General features: G+C 36.4%; 4 protein-coding genes and 1 long non-coding RNA gene across 5 annotated transcripts in view; 3 read left to right on the top strand and 2 right to left on the bottom strand.

Moving 5' to 3' along the window:
* Positions 1 to 21,094, top strand: part of LOC307169754 (uncharacterized protein) — a 293,723-nt gene that overhangs the window by 84,341 nt on the left and 188,288 nt on the right. The gene's annotated exons all lie outside the window — the stretch shown is intronic.
* On the top strand, positions 433 to 3,230 carry LOC307169775 (uncharacterized protein). Its single transcript, XM_079890589.1, has 2 exons — positions 433 to 728; positions 2,223 to 3,230. The coding sequence occupies exons 1-2, from the start codon at positions 613 to 615 to the stop codon at positions 3,118 to 3,120; spliced, it is 1,014 nt and encodes a 337-aa protein (XP_079746715.1). The 5' UTR covers positions 433 to 612; the 3' UTR covers positions 3,121 to 3,230.
* LOC307170511 (uncharacterized protein) lies at positions 5,907 to 8,499 on the bottom strand (the record flags this gene model as incomplete). The annotated part of the gene is made up of 7 exons (XM_079891632.1): positions 8,356 to 8,499; positions 8,192 to 8,244; positions 8,003 to 8,071; positions 7,760 to 7,828; positions 7,576 to 7,644; positions 6,070 to 7,467; positions 5,907 to 5,918 (listed from the first exon to the last, which is right to left on the bottom strand). Exons 1-7 carry the CDS (start codon positions 8,432 to 8,434, stop codon positions 5,907 to 5,909), a joined length of 1,749 nt encoding a protein of 582 aa, XP_079747758.1. The 5' UTR covers positions 8,435 to 8,499.
* On the top strand, positions 8,628 to 12,548 carry LOC307169784 (uncharacterized protein). Its single transcript, XM_079890603.1, has 10 exons — positions 8,628 to 8,662; positions 8,774 to 8,936; positions 9,246 to 9,305; positions 9,827 to 9,989; positions 10,064 to 10,245; positions 10,351 to 10,510; positions 10,612 to 10,739; positions 11,412 to 11,623; positions 11,731 to 11,824; positions 12,329 to 12,548. Exons 4-8 carry the CDS (start codon positions 9,830 to 9,832, stop codon positions 11,565 to 11,567), a joined length of 786 nt encoding a protein of 261 aa, XP_079746729.1. The 5' UTR covers positions 8,628 to 8,662; positions 8,774 to 8,936; positions 9,246 to 9,305; positions 9,827 to 9,829; the 3' UTR covers positions 11,568 to 11,623; positions 11,731 to 11,824; positions 12,329 to 12,548.
* LOC307169803 lies at positions 14,144 to 17,134 on the bottom strand. The gene is made up of 3 exons (XR_013823212.1): positions 17,046 to 17,134; positions 16,484 to 16,645; positions 14,144 to 14,594 (listed from the first exon to the last, which is right to left on the bottom strand). It is a non-coding gene; the product is annotated as an uncharacterized lncRNA (long non-coding RNA).

Here is a 21,094-nt window from a genome sequence, read left to right as displayed (position 1 = left end):
CCAACTATATACTAAGTTATACGTATATTTGATTGTGCTAAAGTGGAACTATTGCAATACTTTAGGTACATTTTAAATATTTTGCATTTAAAGATATATTATACAATCCTTATTAATAGAGATATTAAATTATATAATATATTTTGAAATGAAATATTAAAATATTGATATGGTTTAAGGCATAATATTAAGAAATGTGCATTTTGCAATAAAGAAATGCTCCAAATAAAGGTTAATTATTATTTTAAGTGACATGTCAATAAATATGGATTTGAAGTATACAATGAAGTTAATGTATTTTAAATAGATTTTGGTATAGTTTTTTTTTACTAGGGTAGTAAGGAACGACAAGGATAAAATATTTGTTGCTGTGTTTTCGTCCTTTAAAATGCATCCTCAATTATTTATATCTATATTTCACATACAGTGCCTGTGAGCAGGAGGAGGACACTGGCATTTGTTCTCTTACTTGAAAGAATACAGAGTGGCAGAAGGAGAAGGAAACGGTGTTGGGTGCATCCTCTCAACCAGCGAAGGAGACAACAAGGGGATTTTTATCATCTTGTGGCTGAACTGAGGCTGGACAGCCAACGCCATCATCTGTACTTTAGGATGAGTGCAGAGCAGATGGATGAACTTCTGTCCATCATTGGCCCTGAACTGACCAGACAATCAACCAATTACAGAGCTGCCATAGAACCCAAGCAGAGACTGGCTGTTGGATTGAGGTAAGATCATAATGTCACAACAAATTGCTGACCACTAGCTCAAGAAAGTTTTTTTATATACCAAATTCTCAGACAAGTATTTGTTTTTATTATTAATAAACATCAAATAAACATTCAACTTTTTTTCAAACAGGAAAAGTAACAATAAGCATTTTTTTTTTTTTTTTTTTTTTTTTTTACGAACAACTGAAACTCAACAAAAACAAGTAGCTTTTAACAATTGAGCCAGTTTTTCCCTGTACTGGCTACATGTCTCTGTAGTAAGACCCCTCATTGCACTCGTCTTCCCATTGTGTACCCTGTGGAGGGAAGGTAATAGTCTGAAATCCTGCTGGCCTGGAGATGTGAGTGGAGTGCCCTCTAACATCCTGAGTGGGGGGATGCCAACCAGCTGCATGTTGTGGGGGGACAGTTTGGTGGTGTTGGGCTTTTTCTAGGTTGTGTAGGGTAGTCAAGATCTCTATTTTGGCTTGTTGCCTCCTGTCCTTATCCAATCTGTGCAACATTGGCACAAGGCTTAGTGCAAAGTGGTACGCTTCATCTAGTTCAGCATCTGGCATGTGTGGTTTTGGAATAGGCTCTTGAAGTAAGGACATCAGCCTCTCCCCAATGTCTGTGGTCTGTGTTCTGTGGCTCCTTCTTTTTTCTTGTGTAGCACTAGCACGTACCACTACTGGTGAGGATGCCCGCTCCCTAGGGCTACGGGACCTAGAGGGCCTTTGCCTCTCCTCTGAGGTTGTTGGCGCAGCAAGTGATTGGGCCGGAGATGCAGATATGGACCTCTGTATGGCAATACCAGGGGTACTGGATCGTTCATCTGTACCCAATGATGACAGTGGGGAAGCAGATCTTACACTGTGTTCCACAAAGACTGTTTGCAGGGTCAAGTTGCTTTTCGAACTGTATAAAAAGCAACAGCAAAAACAAAATAATTAAGTTGATTTGAGAAAGCCAACCTATCTATCTATCTATCTATCTATCTATCTATCTATCTATCTATCTATCTATCTATCTAAAACTTTAAGCTTTTAAAACTTTTTCAAACTTTCTGGCTAGGTAAGCCAACTTAAAGTTTGTCTACTAACTTTACCCATCTAGTTAGTCATTGCAATTTCTTTATTCCATGCAAAAAAATTCCATAGGAACGTTATAAATTTAAGTTATACTTTCTTACCACCTTTTTAATAATAATTGAAAAATTACACTGTTGCTTTAGTCAACAATATTTTATCACTGTTAAATTTAATGTAAATTACATGTTTGAAATTTATACAGACCTTCTTGGCTGTAAGTGGGGCAAAAGGAAGGACATTATCTCTGAATATTTCCAGTCCTTTTGACTTCCACCTGCTGATCCACTAGGCAGATTCTTATTTTTTCTGTTTTTCACAAAAGCATCTCTTAATGTCTTCCATCTCGCCCTGCACATGTCGACTGAAACAAAGAAGACACACAGATGAATACAATACTTTTCCTTTGTTTCATCCCTCACAGGTACTTGGCTTCTGGAGATTCAATGGTCAGCTTAGCATTCAGCTATCGCCTAGGACACGCAACTGTCATGAACTCTGTCCATATGGTGTGTTCAGCCATTGAAAAGGTGATGATGGAGAGGTTCCTACCCAGGCCAACACAAGACACTTGGAAAGAGGTGGCCCAAGGATTCTGTGAAAAATGGAATTTCCCAAACTGTTTGGGAGCAATAGACGGCAAACATATAATGATACAAGCACCACCACTGTCTGGAAGTCAGTTCTTCAATTACAAGAAGACCTTCTCCATAGTGCTTTTGGCGCTTGTGGATGCTGACTACAGGTTCCGATTCATTCAAGTGGGGGACTTCGGAAGAACCTGCGATGGTGGTGTGTACGCCAGTTCGGATTTGGGGAGGGGAATGGAGACCAACACATTGCATGTGCCACCCAGTACCTCTCTACCTGGTGCTGCCCACCTGGGTGATGTGCCATTCGTCATGGTTGGTGACGCAGCTTTCCAACTCAAACCATTCTTGATGAGACCATACCCCGGAGCAAACCTCAGTTACAAAAAGAGGATTTTCAACTACAGACTTTCAAGAGCAAGGATGGTGGTTGAAAATGCCTTTGGCATTCTGTCCTCCAGGTGGAGAATATTTCTTAACAGAATCAACCTGCAACCAAAAAATGTTGACACACTTGTGATGGCTGCATGCATTCTTCACAATTTCCTGCTTGTCCCCAGCGAAAACCAGAGTTTGCTGGATGAGGCAGAGCAGCTGGGGAGACACATGGCACCAGTAAGAAACATGGGAGGAAACAGGGCGTCAACAGAGGCCTGTAATGTGAGGGAGGTCTTCTGCACCTACTTTACCTCTCCTGAAGGCAGTGTGTCATGGCAGAACAGGATGGTGTGATCAAAAAGCATGACTTCAAAGCTTATTGAAGTATCATGCTAGCATTGTAAAAAGCTGATAAGTGATTATGATCCCAACAGACAAGTATGCTGTATTGGTAAAAATGTGTTTTGGCAAAAAAAAAATTAAATAAAGAAAGTTTTTGTTTGAGAACTTTGGTGTGTTAAACTATCAATTTCATTGAAAAGAGGTAATGTCACTCCCAGCAAATTCACATTAGCATTTGAAAAGCTCAAGATTGCAAGTCCAAGCACCTTCCCAACAGTACTGTATCTGAACAGCATTTACACAGGGCAGTAGGCTACCCATATAGGCTCTTGTAATAACATTAGTGAAGTTATTCTATAGTAACATAATTTTAAAACATATAGGTAAGTAACAAAATGTTAAAATCAGATTTGTTTTTACATTAAACTAGGCCTACCTGAAAAAACTCATAGCCTATATATTAACATAGGTAGTACTACTATGTAGCCTAATATCTCATAGGTCCTGTCCTGTGTAATGCAAAGTTACTTGACATTTTAATTGGTTTTCAAGATGCATAAATACACAATGGTTATATAGGCTACTTTTCAAAATCATGTAGTTGGAAGATAATTAGGAGGTTATTGTATTCACCTTCCACTCCTAAAACTTGTGCAATCAAACTCCATGCCTTGTCCTTTTTGGAATTGTCCTTGTAAAAAGGATTTGTGGTGTCATATAACACTGTGTGTTTTTCAACTTCCAGAATGAATCTCTCGTCGTCCATTTCTGGTCTCCTACCAAGGATATATTGCCAATATATGTGCAATACGTTTGGCCCTTACAAAAATAACCTACAGGAATCCTGCAGGATTTTCATTTTTTCTGCAGGTATCCTGCAGGAATTATAAAATCCTGCAGGATTTTTCACTTGTACTGCACATCAGTCCTGCAGGAATTATAAAATCCTGCAGGATTTTTTTTAAAAATCTGCAGGAATTATAAAGTCCTGCAGGATTTTTCACTTGTACTGCACATCAGTCCTGCAGGAATTATAAAATCCTGCAGGATTTTTTTTAAAAATCTGCAGGAATTATAAAGTCCTGCAGGATTTTTCACTTGTACTGCACATCAGTCCTGCAGGAATTATAAAATCCTGCAGGATTTTTCACTTGTACTGCACATCAGTCCTGCAGGAATTATAAAATCCTGCAGGAATTATAAAGTCCTGCAGGATTTTTCACTTGTACTGCACATCAGTCCTGCAGGAATTATAAAATCCTGCAGGAATTATAAAGTCCTGCAGGATTTTTCACTTGTACTGCACATCAGTCCTGCAGGAATTATAAAATCCTGCAGGAATTATAAAATCCTGCAGGATTTTTCACTTGTACTGCACATCAGTCCTGCAGGAATTATAAAATTCTGCAGGAATTATAAAGTCCTGCAGGATTTTTCACTTGTACTGCACAGCAGTCCTGTAGGAATTATACAGTCCTGCAGGATTTTTCACTTGTGTTGGATGTTCCTGCATGTTTCTGTTGTACTGAAGGGTTCATTCTAGAACATGTAGGAATGTCCTGCACATACTGCGTTGTACAGCACAAGTGAAAAATCATACAGGAATTTAAAAAAAAAATTCCTGCAGTACTGCCGTGCACCTCATGCAGAAACAAAATGTTTGCTTACAGGAGTTTTCCCTGTAAATGAAAAATAAATAAGTCAAAAAATAAATATTAAAAAAACCTACAGGTTTTGGATTCAGGATAGGCTATGTCTAGACTAGAGAATAAAACTCGATAGTTGCTGTAGTTTTATTCATACAATTTTTATTTAATTAGATTCAAGTACATTTCATGGAACTATTTTTGATATATTATGCTCTGGCTGTTGGCAGCAATGAGTCTTAACAAGTAAAAAAAAAAAAATTAAGAGTAAGAATAGATAGGCAATTATAAAAAAAAAATAAAAAAAAAATTCTCTAAATCATTTCAAAATTATACATTTATGCAAACATCCACGACATGTCAACATTCAAGAGATATGAGTCTGTATACTGTACATTTTTACCTTTTATAACATGAAGATGCAGCTATTTTGTTTTTAATCCAACTCCCATCTATTTGGTTGGATGCAAAAAAAATTATTTGCAAGACCTGGTAGGTCCTTGAGGTAGACACAGGTTGAATGTATGTCTGTGCATTTGATAAGTTCAACTGAGTCAATCCCTCTTTCTTTTAAAATGCTTGTTGCTGTTATCCCTGATTCTCTGTCTTTGCTGATGTCATTACTTGTTGTTTTCATAACATCAATGAAGGCATGACCCTCTCCTTGCGCATTGCCTATGTCTATAAATGATCGTACTAATGCTATAGAACCATGTTTGGTTTGAACTGCATGGTTGATTCTTTTAGATAAAGATTTTGCTCCTTTTGAATGAATTCGCTTGCCATTAACCACAGCCCTATAATAAAAACTGAAAGCTTTATTTGCACTAAAACCTGACTCTTGAAGGATATGAGACTCTCTTGGGGTTGGCTGTCGTACATGTGGGCATCCAAGAAACATCACGCTAGAACTACCAATACACTTTGTCACAATATTTGTGCCTCCCAACATTTTTTCAACAAAGCTTTTGCTTTGCTGCGTTTGTTCATCATTGAATACAGCAGCAATGAGTCGTGGAACATGTTGGTAAAGGTTAAACATGTTAACAATTTGTTCTGCTACAGCTTGTGTGCCATGAAAGAGTTTCTGAAGGTGTCCATTCTGGGACTCATATAAGAATACACTGTGACTCCATAAAGGACCCCAATTTTTCACAGATGCTGCTGCATGTACAAGTATGTGGACATTATAAGACACATGACACTTTCCATACTGAGACTCAAAACGGCCCACAAATGCTTTTAAAAGGCCATCAGCTTTGTCAATGTCGTGGGGCGAAATTGAATCTTGAAGGAGAATGTATGTAGCCTGTACTAGAAGTAGTAAATGGTCAAGATATTGTCTGGGTAAAATGCCGAACAAACAGGGAAGGCTGTAAAATAAGAGAAAGTGTCTGTATTCCGAAGCTTTCCAATATTTACGCAAAGAAATTGAACGGGGTGGTCTTGTTATACTTGTAGGTGGTTTAATGGCAAGTAACCTTCTTTCAATTTGCTCGATTTCTCTTCCAATGTACCAAGGCTCTGTATGGTATTTGGAGTCAAACCATAGGGTAGTCAGCTGGCGACAAACACCAAGTAATATGCCATGCATGTAATCATATGCAAATCCAGAAACCATATTAAAAAACATCAGCAGCATTAGAGGAGATGGACCTTTTACACCATTTATGCATGTTCCAGAATCAACAGCTTGCTGAGCATCTTTAGTGTGTTTTTTGTGTGATCTCAGCTCTGGCTCTGTTGACTGCAAAGGGTACACCCTTGTAAACCCATTACCCTTTTCTACAACTTCACCCTTTTGATAACACCAGTTACAACCATGCTCTCCATTAAATTGCTTGACATTCTGTACAGCACAACGAGCCACTGAATCACAAATGCAAAGCAAACTGTATACATGGACTACTGATTTTTCACCTTTCCACTGACAAGGTAACCCTTGGTTTTCAAGACTTCGCAATTCATTAACAAATGATTGCAGAAACGAGTTCATTTCTGGCTTTTTTGGCCCAAACCACAAACCGCCAAGAATGACATGCTTTGCCCTCAGATTAGGGGGGAGCTCGTTGATTGTGACTTGAAGAGGCCAGATATGAAAAGGAGAAGATTTGAAAATTGGAACACCATCAACATTCCAGGACACTGAAATATTCGCCAATTTTGGGTCATTTAGTGCATCAATCGATTTGTACATAGTGCCATCAAATATGTCTTCAACATTTTGTGAGTTGCGCTTTGTCCTTGACCATTTGTAATTCAAAGACTGACAAAAATCTGTATCTTGAAATTTACCTCTTAATTGATCTGAAATAGATAACTTGATAAAGACAGAGCCAGATTTGATTAGGTTTTCCATGTCCCCTGGGGTACCATTGCATGAAGCACAGTGGGTGGGGATTTCATTACCAAAGAAATATTGGCAGGATGGGCAAATATACTGGACTTCAAAAGTGTCACAGTGAAAGGATTTCATGAACTTGTATAAGCTATCTGGAACACCATTGGTTGAATCAGGACAGTGGAGATTGATAAGATCTAACAAGTCACTCAAAGCCACTTTGGATGTTGTATGCCTGAGGCTGTAGGCAAGTATACACAGCAGAGATTCTTCATTAGTGATTTTGGCATTTGGATATATTTTTTCCTCACTGGCACACTCCTCTCTTTCTTCTGTGCTTCCCTCACAAACTGCACTGTGGTTTCTGACAATCTAGAAAGTAAATATTGCACTAATTACAAGCTGACACATAAAGAAGTGTGTGCTTTAAAAAAAGCATGAGGCTATAGACTAGATACATATTCTAAACTTTATTCTCACATGAGTCTGTGGAAAGTTCTCATCAGCTGTGCTAAAAACATCACCCTCGTCATCAGCAGAAAAGCCTTCCTGTTAGAAATTGTGCATTTATTGCACATTAAAACAAAATCCATATGAACACTGATATTTACAAATGTATGCAAAAAGCATTGGATTAAAAAAAATATCAGAAATTCATTCGCACATCAGCATCTGAAAAGTTTCCATCAGCATCGCTGACGACCTCATTCTCTTCATCAGTAGAAAAGTTTCCCTGTGAGACATGTACAGGTACTTGGACCACTAGTTTTATGCATGTACTTAAATTTTGTAAATGTTCTGGCTGATAAAGGATCAAAGAATTGCCAACCTTATGACAACAAGGAAGCACAATTCTAAAGAAGATTAACTTTGAAAAATAAAAAAAAATAAAAAAGCCTATTCTCACATGAGCATCAGGGCCGTTCCTGTCAGATTTGCTGATATTGTCACCACTGTCATCATTGGAAATGTTTTCCTATAAGTATGAAATTATAAACATACAGGAGCATGTTAGACATGGTTTCTTGACTACAACAAATGGCCATGAATTTATCACTGAAAATGTTTTTTAGGCCAACATTAAAACCTGAATTACTTCAACTATATCGGGAATAAGCCATGTCTTGTATGATCTTCTCTTTTTTGCTCCTGAAGAAGAAAAAAGAGCAGATTTCTTGCTTATTTGATTAATGTAAGTCAATATGTAATTGTACAATAAGAAACAAATTGCCTAAAATACAGTTATTTGCATTCAGCAACCTATTATATTCTGTGTCCATCGCCTTTTTGTAGCTGCGGGAACAGGTGCCTCTTCATTTAAGTACACTTTATACTCCATATCCTTCAAAAAGAAACATGATAGTGTTATTTCTTTGTAAATATAATAAAGAATATATTTTTTGCATTACCCGAATAGCTTAATCCAAATGAGAACATTTCCTAAAAATGCCTACAATAATGAATCTGGGTATTTGACAAAATTGACTTTGTTAATTGGAAGACATATTTTATTAGAGGGCTATTTTTTTAAAGAAAAGAAAAGTTTGGTCGTAAAAGTCTTAGTGTTGTCTTTCACCCTGAAAAAGACGCTCGTGTAATTTACATAAAGAACCGGTAATTAATCTTTTATTTTAAAAAGAAAAGTTTCGTCGTGAAAGACTCCGTGGTTTAATAAGAGATCTTTCACCCTGAAAAAGAAGCTCGTGTAATTTACATAAAGAACCGGTAAATTAATCTTTTCACTGAGGTGACGTGTTTCATTGACGCCCACTTGCTTCGCGTAGCCGATTCACGTGACACCATTGCACGTCATTCATCAACTGTCACTTTGTATCGTGAAGGTAAGTCCGCCTTTTATTATATAATTATATCGTAATAATGCTTTAAATGACTGTTTTGTTATAAATTTCTAAATTAATGTGTATTTGTAACACTAAAACATATGAAGATGTTTTTCTTTTCTTTCTTTTTTTTGCTGTCGATGATACATTATAGGCCAATGTATTATATTATAGCCTAATTACCATACCGCCTATATCAAAACTTTTTTTAATAAATGACTATAAAAAGTAAGCTTTATCTATTGCTAACAAAAACCATTACTTTTTTTTGCTAATAATTGATATCATTGTACCTTTTTGTTACCTTAGATTAGAAATAAATTATCTGCACCGGACGAGACCGTGAGTCGCTGGCTGGTTGCGTTAAAGGTAACACTGTTGTCATGGATACAATCAGCTGAAGGCAACAGATAAATGTGAATGATGAGACTTTAGAGTTTTGTACACCTTTGGATTAATATATATATATATATATGAATGTGTGTGTGTGTGTGTGTGTGTGTGTGTGTAATATATATATATATATATATATATGAATGTGTGTGTGTGTGTGTGTGTATATATATGAATGTGTGTGTGTGTGTGTGTGTGTGTGTGTGTGTGTATATATATATATATGTGTGTGTATATATATATATATATATATATATATATATATGAATGTGTGTGTGTGTGTGTGTGTGTGTGTGTGTGTGTGTGTGTGTGTATATATATATATATATATATATATATATATATATATATATATATATATATATATATATATATATATATTAATCCAAAGGTGTACAAAACTCTAAAGTCTCATCATTCACATTTATCTGTTGCCTTCAGCTGATTGTATCCATGACAACAGTGTTACCTTTGTGTGTATTTATTTATTTATTTAGAAAATGAGCAAAACATGGGTTCTGGTGGAATGGAGGGAGGAGCCTCCCACCTATGATATTGTCCCTAAAAAGGACATACTAAAAAAAAAGTTTGAACCTGGAGATGTTGTGGATGTGGCTTATGAAGAGGAAAGTTCCCCAGCCACAGTTATAGATTTTGATGGTAAAAGTTCAGCAAACAAGACTTAATCATGATATAGAAGAAATGTATTTCCTACTTTATTTTTGTCCCTTCAGAGAGCAAAGATACCCTCAGGAGGAAGATGTTTAGGCTAGAGGGGAAAAGAAAAAATCAGCCATGTTTGCAAAATGATGCAAAAAGAGTAGCAAAGAAAAAAAAAACGTACACTCCAACTCAGTCCCCATCTCACTCCAAAACGTCCTCATCATTTGATCATGAGCCTCCAGTCAAACATCAAGTAATACCTACATCTTTTAAATGGCTACTCTTATTTTTCATTATGCTTATTTAAATCACAAATATTAATGACACCGAGATACTAATATTGTGTGTCCATCTTTAGGTCATCCACCGAAAGGACAGTATGTTAATGCAAGAGATTAACAGCATGGAGAGTCAAGCTGGAGAGCATTCAAGCCGAGAAACTCAACTTGAGAGAGAAATTCTTAAATTAAAAAAAGAAAATGAGAATCTAAGAGCACTTAATATAGCTCTGCAACAAGGTATTCTTTTTTTCTTAATGTATTTCTGTCTATCCATCTATATATTAATTTATCAGTCAGTGTGGTTGTCTGTTAGTAATCATTTATTTTGTATTTTTAAGAAATTCTTCCAATGCTCAAGTGCAGCATGAACCAGGACACTCATGTTGCTCAACAACCACAAGTTGCTCAACAACCACAAGTTGCTCAACAACCACAAGATTCAAGCCAGAAGAATCCCCCTGAAAAGGTGAATACAAATATATTAGTTTGTTTATATAGCCTATATTCACGTAAAGTGTTGTGCAGAAGTCGTAGAAGGCATGTTAACTTCTTCATGTTTCATTTTACTTTTGTAACAAAATACACATTTGGTATGTGTGATGAGGTTCAGTTTAGAAATAATAAGGAAGGAAGAAGACAGGGGTCGGCTTGAGCTGGGACGCTCGCTTTATTCTCGTTTCTCACAAACAAAACAAAAGGTGCGCACAAAGCGCGTTCACCGTGCATAAGCACAGCCACAAAACACAATAACTCAGAATATTCTCTCGATGACTCTTTCAGGTTCTCAGCAGCACACACGAGGTCCCAGCTCGTCTCTCTCTCTCTCACTCTCTCCCACTCCGGTTTATATCCGGTCTCTCCACGCCAATTACTGAAATCAGACACAGGTGTTCATCATCTGCACTTGATCTACTTACGCTCCGCTCTGTTCCGTCCTCTCTCTCCAGCTACAGACTACGCAAAACCACGCCCCCTCGCCACAGTACGATCACCCCCTTGACTATAAAACAGCTGGCACACTAAACCAAAATATATCACTTTTTTGTTGAAGAATCTAACAAGCCTAACACTTTTGCACAGTATGTAGTCAAAGTTATATGCTTTTAGATATAGTCTCCCTAACTTTTTTTCTTGACAGACACAGGGGCTAGGAATTAGTTCAGCTGTCCTGACAAGTTGTGGACGGGGGGGGGGGCACATCATGTTCTGCCATGGTGAAAGATCTGGCAGTGGCAGTGTTTGGGAGAGAGACACTTGCCACACATGGGCTGTCTGGAAGGGCTGGCAATGCTAATAAAGATGCTATGGCAAAGCCAGCTCTTGACCAGGACAAAGTTGTGCTGATCCTAGGTGAGAAAAATGTCCTGCTTTTTTTCTTTACGCAAACATGATGTTGCAGTTATAGTGCAAAATTGTAATAATGTTATCACATATGATAAGTGGAATTGCATTTACAGACACAGTACAAAAAAAGTTCCCTGATGTTCCAAAAAAGTTCATCAGGGCAGCACTAAGAGAGAAGTTAAATGATGAGCACAAGTTACGAGTAAGGTAATAATTTGTCATACAACACACACGCTCATGCTCACACACACTCTCTCTCTCTCTCTCTCTCTCTCTCTCTCTCTCTCTCTCTCTCTCTCTCTCTCTTTCTTCTCTCTCTCTCTCTCTCTCTCTCTCTCTCTCTCTCTCTCTCTCTCTCTCTCCTCACACACCCTCATGCTATCTCACACACAAACACATACTCATGCTCTCCCTCTCTCTCTCACACACACACACACGCTCATGCTCTTTCTCTCTCTCTCTCTCTCTCTCTTTCACACACACACGTGTTAATGACACACTCATGCTCTTTCTCTCTCTCTCTCTCTCTCTCACACACACACACACACACACACACACACACACACACACACACACACACACACACACACACACGCTCATGCTCTCTCTCTCTCTCTCTCTCTCTCTCTCTCTCTCTCTCTCTCTCTCTCTCTCACACACACACACACACACACACTTTTTTTAAATTTCTCTTTTTTTCTTGTTTTTCAGGAAAACAGTGTAGAGGCTTCATTTAACGGATCAGAGCAACATTTGGCTGTGAATTGGACTCTGCTTCGCTCTGCTCTTACAGTTTCAATAAATACAATAAATAATTTGTGAAAATACATTGTTTGTTGTGAAGTTATTCCCCCTGCATGAATCCTACAGAAGACATAAGAAGACCTGTATAATTGCATATATATCCACAACAGTCCTGCATGAACGTTGCATATTAGGCTATATTTTAAAACCCTGCAGGGATGTAGTTCCTGCATGTTTTCCTTCACAAAATTCCTGCAAGTATTCCTTCATAAAATTCCTGCAGGTATTCCTTCATAAAATTCCTGCAGGTATTCCTTCAGGAAAATGAGCTGAAAATCCTGTAGGAAATCCTGTAGGAAATCTTTATAATATTCCTGCAGGATTCCTGTAGGTTATTTTTGTAAGGGGGAGTCTGAACAGGGTGTTTATTTTGAAATTGACAGATTTTTTTGACTTTTATTTTGTTTTTCCGGTGCGACTTGGACGCGCGTCCGTCAAAAATAGACTAGGCGCCTATATTTAGCGAAGCGGCGCGGAGAGCCGCTTCTGGGAAGCTTCTGAAACGCGCCGCGTCGCGGCCGGTGTAAACACAAGCATTGACTAGAATGGGCGCGATCAGCTCCGGTAACCGTGTCGCAGCCGTAATGCGCCGCAGACGTGTGCGGTGTAAATGAGGGGTAAGCCTTGTTTATACTCGACGCATGCAGCCGCAAGATCGCGAGGCGCGCGCGGCAAAAATGACGTCATTGCGGAGATGAACGATTTCGAGGCGAATCTGGCCGAGCTTGAATTTCTCACCACACCGGCACCCAGTTTGCACGTCTAAATGAGTTGCTTACATTTAAAAAATGAGCATACAATAGCATAAAAAGTATTTTTAATGAACATAAAGGTCCATGTTTAATAAAAATGTTCACGAAACTTAAATCCCATACAGAAATGTAATATATGTAAATTACATATATAATGTTAGTGCCCATGTATGTCTGCTGCATATATGAGAATATATGCAAAATTCATATATGTAAAACACATATACATATATGAAACATATATTTCAAAATATATCAAAAATGGCCGTTTTCATGTAAGTGCCATATATTTTCCCGTATATGCACATAAATGTGAAATATATGTAAGACGCATATATGTATACACGCATATATGGCGCATATATGTATACACGCATATATGGCGCATATATGTATACACGCATATATGACGCATATATGTATACACGCATGTATACACGCATATATGACGCATATATTTATACATGCATATATGTACTTATTTCTATAGTACATACTTTCACATGTATTAGGGATACAAACCTTATATCTGAATGCCTTGAAATTAAATGCCTATAGTTGGAGATTGTCTATTGTGTGAATACCAAATATAGTATTTTAATACAATAATGCAGTGTTTTCTTTGTCATTTTTGACAAATACATCCACAAAGTACCATAACCATATGCCACAGCTTTAAAAATGCATCAGTATCACATGCATGTACACTGTAAAACTTTTCACTGTAAATTTACAGTTAAATACTGGCAGCTGGGTTGCTATCCACATACTGTATTTTTACAACACTACTACAGTAAACAGCATTTACAGTACTCCACTGTAATTACCAAATACAGCATATACCACATTTTACATTAAACTTGTCGACAGCAATAAATTGTATTTTTACAGGGAATACTGCTTTTATTATTACATAATTAAAATATTATACTTTAAGGTTTCATAAGAGTAGTCACACTAGGAAAAAGAAAACATTTTCTGGGTTTTAAAACATTTATTTAGTTAAATTGCCTTCTGTGAACATGTTGGCTGAATTACTTTTTAAACATAAAATGCAATTTTAACACTTAAACAGGTAACAGTTAGCACTTAATTAAAGGAATAGTTCACCCAAAAATTTAAATTAGCACATGATTTACTCACCCTCAAGTCATCCTAGGTGTATATGACATTATTCTTTCAGACGAATACAATCAGAGTTCTATTAAAAAATGTCCTGGCTCTTCCAAGCTTTATAACGACCATAGTCCATAAAAGTGCAAACGAAATCCCATTCAAAGTCTGCAAGGTTTCGCAGAAGTGAGGACACCTGTAGGCTTACAGTGGTGTTCTTGTTTTGCACAACTTGGCCAGTTTTCTTTGAAGTTACTTGTCCTTTCTTTGTTTTTGATCCACGTTCAGGATTGATGTCAAGAAAGCGTCTAAAAGGCAGAAAAAAACAACAATTAAATATTATTAACTGAGTGTATATATTTTGACAAAGAGAGACAGCACAAAAGCGGTCTAAAACTGAACAACATGAAAAAAATAAAATAAATGCAATGTTGGATGTTGTGAAAAAAAAATGCAATGTTGGATGTTGTGATCAATAACTGATATTTTTTCTGCCCTGGTAAAATACATCAACTCAATGTGTCTGTTTACATGCACACTGTCAACTAACTAAATTTTTGGAAGTGGGGTTGCCAGATTTAAAGTTTTATTCTACAACTTTTGTCTACTCATCACCCAGCTCATTAACAATATCATGCCCTCATCCGGTGCCATCAGAGTATCAGTGGAAAGGCAGTCTTTAGACTCTCCGTTTATATAGAGCACACACTGCCAGAATCCAGCCCAAACCTTTGTGACAGAAATAATTTAACTTAATTGCAAGCCTTGCAAGTTTATTGCATATATCACAACATGATTCACCAGACTAAATGCATGTTTGCACCCAAAAATTTTAATTCTGTCATTATTACTCACCCTCAAGACTTTTGTTCATCTTCGGGACACAAATGAAGATATTTTTGATGAAATCTGACAGTTTTGTCCTTCCATTGATATCAATATCATTGCAACTGTCAAAGCCCAGAAAAGTGGTAAAAACATTGGTAAATATATAGCTACAGTGGTTCAACCTAAATATTATGAAGCAGGGTTTCTGCACATTTTTTAAAGTCAAATTTAAGGCTTTTTAAGACCTTTTTAAGACCCGAAGAAATCAAAATTAATACCATGCATTAGGGGTGAGCAATATTGACAAAATATGTCTCGATCGATATTTTCAAAGTTTTCTTGATAATAATTAGATAACATTTTACGGATTGTGTTTCTGTGCTTGGTGCCATGGCTTGTTTAGGCCTGTTGACAGCTGACTGACAAAGATATTCATATTCTATGCAGTGGTCAGTTTACAGCAGTGACAGAAATTAACATTTTTTATTAAGGGGTAATATATTTGCCACCTTAAATTGATTTCAAGGGGCATTTTCACCTATATACGGACATTTGTAGATGTTTCAACAAGATATCTTTCACATCTACTGCAGTCAGATTCACCCGTGTTCACTCTGAAGGAATCACTCACATGGCTGGGCACTTGTATGACACATCAAGGATGTTAAGAGGCTAAAAGCAGGTTTAAAAATTGAAGTCAACAGGGTGCAAATTTTAAAAAGAGGATAACACGGTGTAGGCAACACCGATTTTTGTCGTTGTTCTCTGTATTGACAGCACTCCAAATTTACAAAAAAATTAGCTCAATGTTAAAATTGACCGGAGTTCTCCTTTAAGGTTGCACTAGTTACATGGATTATTTAAACAATGTTTTTACTAGCTTTCTGGGCCTTAAAAGTTGCAAAGACGTTGCTGTCTATTTCACCTCTCAGATTTCATCAAAAATATCTTAATTTGTGTTCTGAAGATGAACGAAGGTCTTACAGGTTTGGAACGACATGAGGGCGAGTAATTAATGACAGAATTTTCACTAATCCTTCAACTGAAAACAACTTGCACCGATATATCTTAAAATATATGACTGCCACTGTTTTATCTCAAGATGCACACCAGTAATGTTTTTTTTTTTTTTAATGATACATTATTATAAAAGCTGCTTAAATACCCTAATTTTATTAAGGCCTAGACCTGGCTTAAGCTAAGCCCTGTATGGAAACCAGGGCCATATTGTTCATACCAGTAGTCAACATAATAAATACTGTCAAGTCAAGGTTAGTGACACAATTCAGTCTAATATATATATATATATATATATATATATATATATATATATATATATGTATGAATGGCAAATATGCCAATGACTAACCTCTGACCAAACTCAAGGTGCTGCCTCTTCCTGGTACTGCAAGCTGAAGTTATAGGAGGAGGCAAACAGCGCTGCCAGGCCAGTGATGAAGAGGCTGTGATCCTTCACACACACCTTGACCTTCCAAACTTAATATCCAGCACTGGTTGCTTAGAGATTGACCTGTAATGGAATAAAAAAGAAAATAAAAAAAAAGAATAAATAAATAATATTAATAATTAAAATAACTACTGTGGGTTCCACTGTGGTTCGATGTAGTTGTCTATTCATAGTTCTATGAATTAAATTTTTCAACTAAAAATTAAAATTGGTTAGAATGCTAAAATGCACTGGCATATAATTTTGTTTGTTTTAAGCATAAACTCACTTAATTTTGACTTATTCTTTCAGAAAACAAGACAATTTTTATGTGTCTAATAAATGCTTCTTCATGTAAGAATTGTAGATATCTGGACTGGAAACAAAATAAAAACACTAATTAAGAAAAACATATTTTGCAGTAGGGTGAGTAAATGATGGCTTTTCATTTTAGGTTTCATCTACCCCTTTAATGTTTACATACCAGGAAATAAGTCGTGGACTTTCTGGCAAATGTAGATTGCTGGACATCAGCGATGCAAATTTCTGAAACAATTTTTAAAAAGGACAGCACAACCTTGATCAACAGAACCCAAAACATAAAACATATTACAAATTAATGAGATTTGCTGAATAATCTCTACTTATCTGCTTTAAGGATAACACCGTCTAACTTCTTTGAATTAGGGAGTAGTTGTAGGACCATGGGATGGCAATCAGGAACAGGCCTACTACATTTGAAGGAACATGGATTTTCATGTGCTAGCAAAATTCTGACAACGATTCAAAAGCACGATCACAGAACTGACAGAATTTGACAGCATTTTTTTTTTTTTACAACATAGACTATAACTGTAACACTACTTAAAAGCACTTAAATTAACAATGGCCATCAGATTACAAAGCCTAAAACGAAAAAAATATCAAATGCACGTCATGCAAATAGCATGGTAAAGGTTGTCTATTATATGAAATGTCGAAGTTAACGTTACTTGGTAAACAGGTGGAACAGAGTCAGTGAATTGCTTGCGCGGCCACGGTAGTAAACCGCGTTCGCAAAATCAAACCAAATACGTGAAAACAATGTAGAAATGCGAACGCAAAAAAAAAAAAAAACAACTTATATATTGGCTTACCGTATCACTCAGTTGAACAATTCTCCATCTTCTCAAACTCTAAATCCCACTTATCGTCACGCGCAGGTTAGATTATTCAATGACAAATTCTTCCATCCGTCTTCAGGTAGCTGCTACCGTTAACGTCGTCCATTTTCTGCTGCGTCACAGGCAACTAATGTTTGAAACACGAACCGAACCGAACCGAACCGAACCTCAAAAAAGCTTTAAAATTGCTCACAGATTCGCAGACATTGTTTATCTTGATAACAGGAATGATTATTTGTTCAGTTGAATCCCGCTGACAAAACGAGTTTGCCTGTTGTAGCTGCCTAACGTTACTGTCTGCTCGCATGACGCGTCACATTTGAACTGAATTGAGCGCGAAAGAAATCAATCCCACAATGCAATGCCTTTTCAGTCAGTATGATGGTAACGAATTTATCAGGACGAAAACATAAATGTGCTGTATATTTACAGCTGTTCTGTAAAAGATACAGCTTAATACTGTATTATGGAAATACAGTAGGCTACAATTCTGTAAGAAATTCGTTGTAAATTTACAGTAAAGGGTTACAGTGTATGTTTACATACATTTATTAAATATGTTGAAAACAAATATGTATGTCACATATTTATAATTAATGTTGTCCATATATGCGAGAAACCAATACTATACTGTAATATATGCAGATATATGGTATCATATATGGATGAACTCAAATATTTTCTTCACATGTTTGGACACATACATGTTCATATATGCTGCAGGCATATATTGTGTTCTCAGATAAGTCAAATATATGTATAGATATATGTTGCAGTCATATATTGTGTTCTCAGATAAGTCAAATATATGTATAGATATATGTTGCAGTCATATATTGTGTTCTCAGATAAGTCAAATATATGTATAGATATATGTTGCAGTCATATATTGTGTTCTCAGATAAGTCAAATATATGTAGATATATGTTGCAGGCATATATTGTGTTCTCAGGTAAGTGAAATATATGTATAGATATATGTTGCAGTCATATATTGTGTTCTCAGATAAGTCGAATATATGTATAGATATATGTTGCAGTCATATATTGTGTTCTCAGATAAGTCAAATATATGTAGAGATATATGTTGCAGGCATATATTGTGTTCTCAGATAAGTCGAATATATGTATAGATATATGTTGCAGTCATATATTGTGTTCTCAGATAAGTCGAATATATGTATAGATATATGTTGCAGGCATATATTGTGTTCTCAGATAAGTCGAATATATGTATAGATATATGTTGCAGGCATATATTGTGTTCTCAGATAAGTCGAATATATGTATAGATATATGTTGCAGTCATATATTGTGTTCTCAGATAAGTCGAATATATGTATAGATATATGTTGCAGGCATATATTGTGTTCTCATACAAGTCAAATATATGTATAGATATATGTCATGCTATTTAAAATATAAGTACATATATGGCCATATATTACATTTTTGTATGGGATGTTTAGTGAAATTAGAAAATACTAGTGCAAAAAATGCCCGTGCAAAATCAGTTTTTGTGTGTGTTTTTAGTAATTGTTGGTTTGGTGTGTGCTCATTGTTACAATTACACAGCAAAAGTTCAGTGACATTTTTATTTGTGCATGGTAGAAAGCACACAGTGAACTCCGAAAACGCTATGCTTGAGGAAACAGTTTGTGAATAGGCAACTACAAATGATGGCCGTAAAAGAGACTGTGAACGCATTGAATAGGATATGTTTAGTTGGTGAATAGCATAGGCTACTATTACACAGTAGCAATAACTTTAAGCGCACCAGAATGAAATATAATATTCAGAAACAGCATAGCTGACTTACAGATCTCTCTATAAATTACAGAAACGTCTGTCTGTCTGTGTGTGTGTGTGTGTGTGTGTGTGTCTGTTTGTCTGTCTGTCTGTGTGTCTGTTAACCACATATCTCTCGAACCGTTAGTCCGATGGATTTCAAACTTGACAGGTGTCTCGCTACGGTCACGAGTAAGTGCAGTGCCAAGTTTGACGTTGTTTGGATGAGAAATTCTAAAGATATCGTTAAATATATCATTTTTATAAGGTTGTGGTTTAAAAATAAACATTCTGACACTAGAGAGTTGTTTCGGTCAAAGAAGCCCCAAGAAGGTTGTGGTTTAAAAATAAACATTCTGACAATCTGTCAGCTACACTGTTTACTTCTGAATATTATAGTTTGGTTCCAAAACGTGATAAATACATTTTGATTAATTGGAGTAAAAATGTGTTTTCTTTACCAAGAAACCAAACACACACAAAAACTGATTTTGCACGGGCATTTTGCACTGCTCCCTGAATCGAGGTGCTTATTCATTTGTGGATGTAAACTGAATCTATATGTCAGCTATGCTGTTTACTTCTGAATATTATATTTCATTCTGGTGCGCTTAACGTTATCGCTACTGTGTAATAGTAGCCTATGCTATTCACCAACTAAACATATCCTATTCAATGCGTTCACAGTCTCTTTCACGGGCATCATTTGTTGATTTCAAACTTGACAGGTGTCTCGCTACGGTCACGAGTAAGTGCAGTGCCAAGTTTGACGTTGTTTGGATGAGAAATGCTAAAGATATCGTTAAATATATCATTTTTATAAGGTTGTGGTTTAAAAATAAACATTCTGACATTAGAGAGTTGTATCGGTCAAAGAAGCCCCAAGAAGGTTGTGGTTTAAAAATAAACATTCTGACAATCTGTCAGCTACACTGTTTACTTCTGAATATTATAGTTTGGATCCAAAACGTGATAAATCCATTTTGATTAATTTGAGTAAAAATGTGTTTTCTTTACCAAGAAACCAACAATTACTAAAAACACACACAAAAACTGATTTTGCACGGGCATTTTGCACTGCTCCCTGAATCGACACGCTTATTCATTTGTGGATGTTAACTGAATCTGTAAGTCAGCTATGCTGTTTACTTCTGAATATTATATTTCATTCTGGTGCGCTTAACGTTATCGCCACTGTGTAATAGCCTATGCTATTCACCAACTAAACATATCCTATTCAATGCGTTCACAGTCTCTTTCACTGGCATCATTTGTAGTGGCCTATACAAAAACTGTTTGCTCAAGCGCAGCGTTTTCTCAGAGTTCACTGTGTGCTTTCTACCATGCACAAAAAAAAAATGTCACTGAACTTTTGCTGTGTAATTGTAACAATGAGCACTCAATCACACCAAACCAACAATTACTAAAAACACACACAAAAACTGATTTTGCACGGGCATTTTTTGCACTAGTTTTGATTAATTGGAGTAAAAATGTGTTTTCTTTACCAAGAAACCAACAATTACTAAAAACACACACAAAAACTGATTTTGCACGGGCACTTTGCACTGCTCCCTGAATCA

This window comes from Squalius cephalus (genome assembly GCF_949319135.1).
Source record: "Squalius cephalus genome assembly, chromosome: 13".
In the NCBI taxonomy this organism is placed as follows: Eukaryota; Metazoa; Chordata; class Actinopteri; order Cypriniformes; family Leuciscidae; genus Squalius; species Squalius cephalus.
This window is presented reverse-complemented; position numbering and strand designations above follow the sequence as displayed.